Source organism: Humulus lupulus, chromosome X, assembly GCF_963169125.1.
Source record: "Humulus lupulus chromosome X, drHumLupu1.1, whole genome shotgun sequence".
In the NCBI taxonomy this organism is placed as follows: Eukaryota; Viridiplantae; Streptophyta; class Magnoliopsida; order Rosales; family Cannabaceae; genus Humulus; species Humulus lupulus.
The window spans coordinates 193036013-193045562 of NC_084802.1; the positions used below are offsets into that span (position 1 = coordinate 193036013).

At 39.5% G+C, this 9550-nt stretch overlaps 1 protein-coding gene across 1 annotated transcript; it reads left to right on the plus strand.

Moving 5' to 3' along the window:
• Nucleotides 1–744: 744 nt before the first annotated feature.
• On the plus strand, nucleotides 745–9550 carry LOC133803626 (protein ESSENTIAL FOR POTEXVIRUS ACCUMULATION 1-like). Its single transcript, XM_062241726.1, has 10 exons — nucleotides 745–936; nucleotides 1763–1851; nucleotides 2080–2991; nucleotides 3075–3186; nucleotides 3286–3351; nucleotides 3875–4669; nucleotides 4781–7460; nucleotides 8283–8479; nucleotides 8564–8623; nucleotides 8853–9550. Exons 1-10 carry the CDS (start codon nucleotides 864–866, stop codon nucleotides 9233–9235), a joined length of 5367 nt encoding a protein of 1788 aa, XP_062097710.1. The 5' UTR covers nucleotides 745–863; the 3' UTR covers nucleotides 9236–9550.

The following is a 9550-nucleotide window of genomic DNA, read 5'->3' on the forward strand; positions in this document are numbered from 1 at the left end:
AAAAAAAAATACAGAATAAAAAATATAACTTTTTTATTTTTTGAGGATAAGATGTAAACTATTAAAGATAAAGAATTTAGATGGCACAATATTGAACTAGAATAACCAAGTACAACAAGTTTTTTTAAGTTGAGAAGTACTAAAAGGATTAGGTTGAAGAGATTTTGGGCTTGTAAATATGTGTCACACGAACTGCATGTACTCCTCTCCCCTTAACCGTCTAAACTCGTAACTGTTAATCACACTTCTCAGCCGTCGATTAGTACAGTTTGGATTTGTTCACATGCTAAAACGCCACGCCTTGACGTCGTTTCGCTGTCCTAACCTGAGCCCCCTACTCATACGATGCGCATTCATTTCCACATTATTATTACATTTTTAATAAAATTCTTCCGAATAAAAAAAAATCTTCACGCAAAAACAATATTTGTGTAAAAAAAAAACTAAAAAAAAATCATACATAAAGTTCCAATCTGGAACTACAAGGGAAAACTTATGTTATCCAGACATCCACAGTAATTAGATATTCACGTGTACAGCACGAACAATTGATGGGACAGGTGTCGTTCTTATTCTACTGTCGTGATGTACACGTTCTTAGTGGCGCGTTTATAATATTATCTATTCATGTGTTAAAGGTCAGACAACAAAATCAAAGACATTTCTCTAACGTGCGCCTCTAGGTTATATCCTTTAACCTACTCATGTCTATCTCATTTATCTCCAATTTTGCCCTTTCTATATTCCCCCCCCATTGCTCCTGTTTTTTTATTTTCCCCTCACACCTCATTGAAGCTCAATCGAAAGCAAAAGGGTTTTATTTGCCTCAGTCGCTCTTGCTCTCTCTCTCTAGCCGATCATCCATGGCCGCTCGTTCCAACTCTGATTCTCGTCCCCTCAACCTTTCCGTTGCCACTTCCAATCAGATCCCCAAAGGTATTTTGATATTCGATTCGTCACCTATGGCGTCCGCCTCTGATTTCCCTCCAAAACCCTAGTTCGGCTGAGAGGCCGAGGCGCATGCTAATCTCCATTCTCATTTTTCTTGTGCTCTTTACCGATGCATTTTTCTTGTTGAGGTTTTCTACATGGTTGGTTTTAGGATTCGATATATATTTTGCACTTAGGGTTTTGTTCTGTTTTCAGACATGGTTTTTCCCCCCTTTTTTAGCTGGTTTGCTCTCTTACTTTATCACGCCTTAACTATGAGTTTGATATATTCAAAGATGGGAGAAAAAAGTAGTAGTTTTTGAGTTTGTAAAAAAATGCGGTTCTTCTGTGGAAAGAGTGAAGGGTTTTCTAAAAATGATTATGAAAGGTCATTTATTGTCCGCGATTCTTGGTCTTTTTGTATACAAAAAAAAATATTTTTAATTTTTTCTTGAAATTTCATTTTACTTTCGTTGTGAATCTAGTTGGACTTACTGGTCATGTTTTTAACATTTCTTTGGCTCTCAATTCATTTGAAATTTAAATACTGGTTCTGATTAATTTGGGCGTTATGTACACACACACACACACACACATATATATATATATTGCAATTCATTTTTGTGGTGGTTCAACTTGTCTCATTAAATATAATATTTATTTTGTTATTCTTGTGATACCATTTATCTATTAATAATGAGTCATTTCTAATTCGTTCTATGTCTCTTCACCAGTTGGCTCATATACTTTGTGATGGTTTGTGGTGACAATTGTGTAATGGTTTCATTTTTAAAAAAAATATTCTTATACGGTGCTTAAATCTCATATGCAGATGGCCAGGGATTTGACAATCCCATTCCTCTTTCACCACAATGGCTTCTGTCTAAGCCGGGAGAGAGCAAGCCAGGAATAGGAACTGGGGTGTGTTACAATTATCTCTTAGTTGACCATTTATGTATATAGCATTAGTCCTTCACGTATGCCTGTTTACTGACGGGAACTTACTTTGTATAATTATCGGAAGACTAATTTACAATATTTTATAATTTCAGCTACTTTGTACTTTTATATGAGTAGCTGGAATGCTTATGAAATTTCCCCAAAATAGTTAATATCTAGTAATTTTTTTTACTCTTTTAATGTCTGCAGGATAATCATCCCAGCTCAAATCCTGCATATGGAAATCGCACAGATTTCTTGAAAGCAGCAGGCAATGGTGAGGAGATGCATGATACCCAGAAGAGAAAAGATGTTTTTCGACCATCCTTGCTGGATATGGAAACTGGTCGTCGTGACCGCTGGCGAGATGAAGAAAGGGACACCAATTCCTCTATGCGAAAGGATAGGTGGAGGGACGGAGACAAAGAACTTGGCGACACTCGTAGGGTGGACCGTTGGACAGACAATTCCTCCGCAAGACACTTTGGTGAAGGGCGTCGTGCTCCATCTGAGCGATGGACTGATTCAAGTAACAAGGACTCCAATTATGAACAACGACGTGAAAGCAAATGGAACTCTCGTTGGGGACCTGATGAAAAAGAGGCAGAAGGTTTGCGTGAGAAATGGATGGATTCTGGTAAAGATGCTAACTCATATCTTGATAAGAGGTCATCAATTGTTGCTAATCAAGGAAAAGATGAAAAGGAAGGGGACCATATTCGTCCATGGAGATCCAGCTCATTACAAGGTCGAGGAAGGGGAGAACCGCATAACCAAACACAATCCTCAAACAAACAAGTTCCTCCATATTTATATAATCGAGGTCGTGGGGAAAATGCACCTCATTCATTTTCTCTTGGCCGTGGGAGAATTAGTTCTGGAGGAGCCACTGCCAATGTTTCTTTGCAATCTTTGTCCCAGGGAGCCTTTTCAGACAAAGTTGAAAGCAGTCATGGTGAACCTCAACATTTGAGGTATAGTAGAACAAAGCTACTTGACGTGTACAGATTGGGTGATTTGAGATCATTCCGGAGACTAGTGGATGGTGTAGAAGTTCCCTCCCTTACAGTGGATGAGCCAGTAGAGCCTCTAGCTCTGTTTTCACCTAGTCCTGAGGAAATTGTAAGTTACATTCAATATATACTTTGTTGTTAATGCTTTCTACTTTTCAGCAAGCTTACGCAAATGCTTTTCTTGATGTTTAGGCGGTTATTAAGGGAATTGATAAGGGGGATATTGTAAGTAGTGGTGCACCACAGATATCTAAAGAAGGACGGGGCCAGATGGATTTTATGCAATCAAGACGAACTAAGCTTGGTACTTCATTTATTCATTTAGAGGATTGGAATGTATACATTTCTAGTTGATTCTCATGCTTTTAACCTTTGATGGAACTGTCTTGTGTTTGCATTGCAGGTAGTAGAGAAGATTTACCTCAAGGTTTTGAAGACTTTAAGGATGAAAACTCTGCCATTTCAAAAGGTAGTTTTTTGAATTACTAAGAGGCCCCTTTTAGTAAGGCAGACTGTCCATAATGAGTCCTGAGTCCTGAGTCCAACCAGAATATAAAACCCATTTAGGCACCATAATGGCAGGAAAGATATAAAAAACCACTCTAGGTATAACTGACGAGGATGTTCTTGCATGTTTCCTCATAGTTTGGATGTCGCTTGTTGATTTACAGGTTATCTAATGTGATTGTTTTAGTTGCCTAATTTACTTTTTATTTTCTGTCTTGGAATGCTGGCAATGGCCAAGAGGAGATTTACGGCTCCAATAATTTTGGGCTTGAAGAATAATTAATATCTTCTCTTCCAAAATAAAATCTTGGTTTTTATATATATACATTGTTTTGAACTTTTGGAAATATGTTTTCCCACTATAATTTATATGTATGTAGGTGTAGATGTAGTTGTGAAAGAAGATGGATATTTATATATATGTGTGTGTATTTCATTTTGAACTTTTGAAACATAGTTTCTCACTATAGTTTATATATATGCAGTTGAGAGAGAAGATGGCGGATCTTTTAAAAAGTCTGATGAGGCGGCTATTAGTAGGGAATCAAACTTGTCAAGTATGCAGGAAAATGTTTCTGTTCATCCTGGTGGTACATGGAGAGCCCAATCGCCTAGTGAGCCCTCTCATATGGTCTTGCATGATTGGAAAGAGACCCCAACTGATGCCAAGTTAAGGACACCTGAGATGGGTTGGTCACATCTTCAAAAGAATCTTAATAATGAATGGGAAAGTAATCTGGCTGATTCATCTTTAACAAAAAACGAGGCAAAATGGGAAACCAATGAGGATCCTATCATTAGAAGACAGCCATCTGGGGTCCTGGACAGAGAACAGGACGCAAGAAAACCTATGCATCCTTCTCCAGAAGAGTTACAACTTTGTTATGTAGATCCTCAGGGCATCATTCAAGGTCCTTTTGCTGGGGCTGATATCATTGGGTGGTTTGAGGCTGGATACTTTGGTATAGATTTACAGGTCCGCCTGGCAGGTGCATCCAACGATGTACCATTTGCATCGCTTGGTGATGTGATGCCCCATCTTCGAGCTAAAGCCAGACCCCCACCTGGATTTGCTGCTCCTAAACCAAATGAAATTCCCGATACAGGAAGTCGGCCAAACTTTGGCAGTGTTACTAAAACTCATGCTGGTTTAAGTGACATAGATTTAATAAGAAATGAACCCAGACTTAAGCATGGTTCAACTACCGAAGCTGAGAATAGGTACTTGGAATCACTGATGTCTGGTACGTCGCCTCTTCAGAAGATGGCATTTTCCGAAGGTGGGATTTGTCAACAGAAGTTGATAATGCTTAATATGTGATTGTGATTTTGATTCTGCATTTTACTATTAGTGACAGCTTTTGGTGATTGATATTTATGTTCTGCTGTAGGTTTGCAAGGTTATGTTGGCAATAATGCCCATACTATGCCGCAATCTGGAGTGGACAACATTCTTGCCAAGAGAATGGCTCTTGAACGTCAGAGGTCATTGCCTACTCCTTATCCTTATTGGCCAGGAAGAGATTCAGCATCCTTGGTTTCGAAGTCAGAGATTGCCACAGATTCCAAACTCCTACCACCAGGGACAGATAATTCTGCCCAGCCTCATTTGCAGAATGCTGACATGATGTCTGTCCTCCAAGGTTTATCTGATCGGTCATCATCTGGTGTAAATAATAATGTTGCTGGTTGGTCAAATTTTAATGCCCAAAGCGGGTCAGATCTGCTACCGACTAAGATGGAATTGCGTCATGATCCGAGTTTTGCTCCACCTCAGTCTCCTCTTGGGATCCAACAACAAAGGTTGCAGCTGCAGAATCAACCATCTTTTCCCAATCTGTTTCCCCAGGTTGTTGATAATGCACAAGGCATTCCAACACCGGACAAGTTACTGCCTTCCAGTTTAGGACAGGATCCACAGTTGTTAAACATGTTACAACAGCAGTACCTTCTGCAGTTACATTCTCAGACACCTGTTCCAGCACAGCCAATATCATTGTTTGATAAAATCTTGTTGCTTAAGCAGCAGCAAAAACAGGAAGAGCAGCAAATGTTATTAAGGCAACAGCAACAGCAGCAGCACCAGCTGCTTTCTCATGTTTTGTCAGAGCATCAAAACCGCCAGCATTTTGGTGAACTATCATTTGGACAATTGCAGGTTCCAGCAATACCGAAAGCGAATGCATCTATTGATCCTCGTATTCAACCACCTCAAGACCTGTTTCCAGTTGGTTCAAATATGGCAGTTCCCAACATGCAGCATGAAGTGCCTTCCAACTTATTGAATTTCTCTCCGCAAGTTAATCAGGATAACCGTTATAATGCAAGTTCTGAAGCCTCTTCTTTACATTTGCCTCATCAAATGTTTGACAATGTTACCCATCAAAAGAGTTGGGGTGCTAATGTTGCAGAACAGGTTGGTGATGGTGGTCAGAAGGATTCATTGCCAAATTTACCTGGAAGCTCATCATTGCATGAGGTGAGGAACAAGGCTACCGAGGAATCCCTTGTGCAAAAATCCATTTCTGGTTCTGATAGCTTAATGACTAAATCACCAGGGTTGCCTTCTGAAAGCCCATTTAGATCAGAAAGAAGCATCATGGTTGCTAGCTCTGAGTTAAATGCAGAATCTTCTGCCTTGGAGCATCCTGGAGTTATGCCTCAACCAGAAGTTTCTGCAAGTGAAATACTTAAACTGGCAGATGGAAATGATGTGAATATACAGTTTACTGGTGCAGCTGAAGAAGAGAAGGTTGCCATGGAAAAGAACAGTGAGCTCTCTACGGTGACAGAAGTAAAAAATGTTGATGTTCGTGAACCGAAAAAGGCTTCTGAGAAGAAGTCTAAAAAGCAGAAATCTTTCAAAGCGCAATCTGAGCAGGCAAAGGGAGCCAAGACTTCCTCCACTCAGCATTCAAAGCAGTTGGAAACTGAAAAGACTGTTGTTGGCGACAATAAGTTGGAGGCTGAAGTTGGTGCTGTGGATGCAATATATGGGTCATCACCACATGGGTTAAAAGACAATGGGGTCAATAAATCTAGGAATGCTAGTGTTGATGTTGTTGAATCCCAACCAATTCAGAAAACGACTGCAAGTATTGAAACTCCTCACGTTGGGTCTGTTGCAGCTGGGCAGCGGGCATGGAAACCTGCCCCTGGTTTTAAAGCAAAATCATTGTTAGAAATTCAACAGGAAGAACAGAACAGAGTGCAGGCAGATATAGTGGTGTCTGAAATTACTACGTCTGTTAACTCCTTGAGTTTATCTACTCCTTGGGCTGGAGTTGTGGCCAACTCAGATCCAAAAATATTTAGAGAGGCTCAGAGAGATGTAGGCATTATGTTGAATGTTGGGAAGCCTGAAAGCGCTTTGAACCCAAAGAGCAAGAAGAGCCAGTTGCATGATCTATTGGCTGAAGAAGTTTTGGCAAAGTCTACTGAAATGGATTTTGATGTTTCTGCTAGTATATCAAGCATGCCCTCCCCACAGGTTGCAACTCCCATTTCAGAATCTGTGGATGATGATAACTTTATCGAGGCCAAAGACACTAAAAAGAGTCGCAAAAAATCTGCTAAAGCTAAGGGTGCTGGAAGTAGGGTCTCAGCTTCTAGTACCTCTGCTGATGCGCCTATTAGTTCAAGTCCTGCTGAGAAAGTCAAAAGCACTCGACCTGCCCAGCAGGAAAAGGAAGTATTACCTGCAATCCCATCAGGGCCTTCCTTGGGGGATTTTGTTTTTTGGAAGGGAGAGCCAGCAATTCCTCCTCCTTCTCCAGCATGGTCTACAGAGTCTGGTAAGGTTCCAAAAGCAACATCTCTTAGAGATATTCTGAAGGAGCAGGAGAAAAGGGTATCTTCTGTCCAGCAAGTGAATCAAGTACCAACTCCTCAGAAACCACAGCCAACGCAACCCACCCGCAGTAGTGGTCCTTCGTGGTCTCTTTCTGGTTCATCTCCATCTAAAGCTGCGTCTCCTATCCAGATTAATTCTCTTGCTTCTCAGTCAAGACACAAGGGAGATGACGACTTATTTTGGGGGCCAATTGACCAATCAAAGCAAGAAACTAAACAGTAAGATTTCTCTCTTTATGTTTGCACATGTGTATTTAGCTTGGTTTGCCTCCTGCTAATTGTTGGAAAATTTCCCCCCTTGCCTATTAGACTATGAGTGGGATGGTCCGACTGAATTATTTAATGCATGTGATTAAGCAATTGAAGTGGTTCTTTATAGGTCCTGTTTAGTGTAGGATGGTGGGTGGATGCACATTTTAAATAGATGTATTGTTTTTAACTTGTTGTTTGTGCATTTTCTGTTTCCTAATTCTACCAAGTGTAATTTGAATGGTTCTTATATTGACTAAAGTTCTTGTTGGTTGATGACAAATCTGTTGCATTTTTTCTCCTTGTATAGATATCTGTTTTCCATCGACATGAAGAAAATTTGTTACCATAAACTATTGCATCTCATTTTATATTTGTTATTTTATAAGACTCATTAATTATTTATAGGTGTTTGATTATATATTGATGGACATAGATAGTGAGAGAGTCTCAGAATATTGTAGTCATACCTACATGGTGTTTACTGTTCATAAAGTGGATTTAACAATTTACGAGAGCAAAGATTATAAGAATATATCAAGTAAAGACTTGCTGCTTATGGATTTGTGCTATACGTGCCTTAGATGATAATTTTAGGGTTTGCTAAATATGAATGCTTGATAGTGATGCCGTTCTTGAAGATGCGTTGCTATTGATATGAATTTACTTTTGAGTTTTGAACTCTGAGTCTGAATCATGCTGAATCTTCATTGTTTTTGGTAATTAAGTGAGAGCAAATCTATATCAATATTAAATTTAACTTTTTGCTTGCATATTATTTTCTGTAAGCAGGGCAGATTTTCCTAATCTTTCAAGCCAGGGTAGTTGGGGAATGAAAAACTATCCTTCCAAAGGAACTTCAGCTGGGTCTTTAAGCCGGCAAAAGTCAATGGGTGGCAAAGCCACCGAGCGTGCTTCTCTTTCATCTTCACCTGGCTCTCTGCATTCATCACAAAAAGGGAAAAGAGATGCCATGAGCAAGAGATCAGGTAAGCTTTGTAATAAATTGTTTCTCAAATCTCATCACATATGGACCTTTACATTTTTGTTTCCCTGTTTTTTCTTTTATGCAGAGGCCTCAGGCTTCAGAGATTGGTGTGAGAGTGAGTGTTTTCGGCTTATTGGGACAAGAGGTATGTTCAATCGTGCATACAATAATTTAATTGCTATCATTGTTTCTTTGCAATTTTTAGCTCACTCTCAAATTACATGCTAATTAATGGCTGGGCTTTCTTTTGGTCTGGTATTCTGCTCTTCATATTGTGGTTTCTTGCACAATTTTTGAAGCCATTTGATCAAATGTATGATGTGCTATGTCAGACTTTAATGGTGTGTTTTTTTTCCTCCCTTCCCTCTTGATAGATACAAGTTTCCTTGAATTTTGCTTGAAACAATCAAGATCAGAGGCCGAGGTACTTTTGATAGAGAACCTTGGATCATTTGATCCTGATCATGAGTTCATTGACAAATTTCTCAACTACAAGGAGTTGTTACCTGCGGATGTCCTTGAAATTGCCTTTCAAAGTCGAAATGATCAAAATGTCACTGGGTTCAGTGCTGGAGACATGAATTCCGACTTTGCCATTGTTGGAGATGTAGATCGAGATGCCAATGTAGGCGACGGGTCCTTGAAAGGAGGCAAGAAGAAGGGGAAAAAAGGGAAGAAGGTTAGCCCTGCTGTTTTGGGATTTAATGTTGTCAGTAACCGGATCATGATGGGTGAGATTCAGTCAGTGGAAGATTAGCTAAGTTAAGAGGCTGTTGTATATACATTTTGGTTTGGAACTGTTGTATATGGTTTTTCTTTTAGGATTTTTTGTTTTCGTTTATAGAGCAGCCACAGCAAAGCAGCAGCTATTTTTATCTGCTTAAGCGATTTTGTGTACTATTTCGGTGGTAGAGTACTGTTTATTTTGTTCACTAGCAAACCTGAGCGGGGTTACCATTTTTAGGTCGATGTTTTAATTCATTTACATTATTATGTGATCTTTCATTTTTCATCTTTTATAGTAGTAAGTTTTGGTAATAACATTAGCCTATATTTATATGGCGGATTGGGA

Coding starts and splice junctions, on each gene's coding strand:
- LOC133803626 (XM_062241726.1), top strand. CDS start 864: ATGGCCGCTCGTTCCAACTCTGATTCTCGTCCCCTCAACCTTTCCGTT. Junction 937..1,762: donor TTCCAATCAGATCCCCAAAG/GTATTTTGATAT, acceptor TCTCATATGCAG/ATGGCCAGGGATTTGACAAT. Junction 3,352..3,874: donor AAACTCTGCCATTTCAAAAG/GTAGTTTTTTGA, acceptor ATATATATGCAG/TTGAGAGAGAAGATGGCGGA.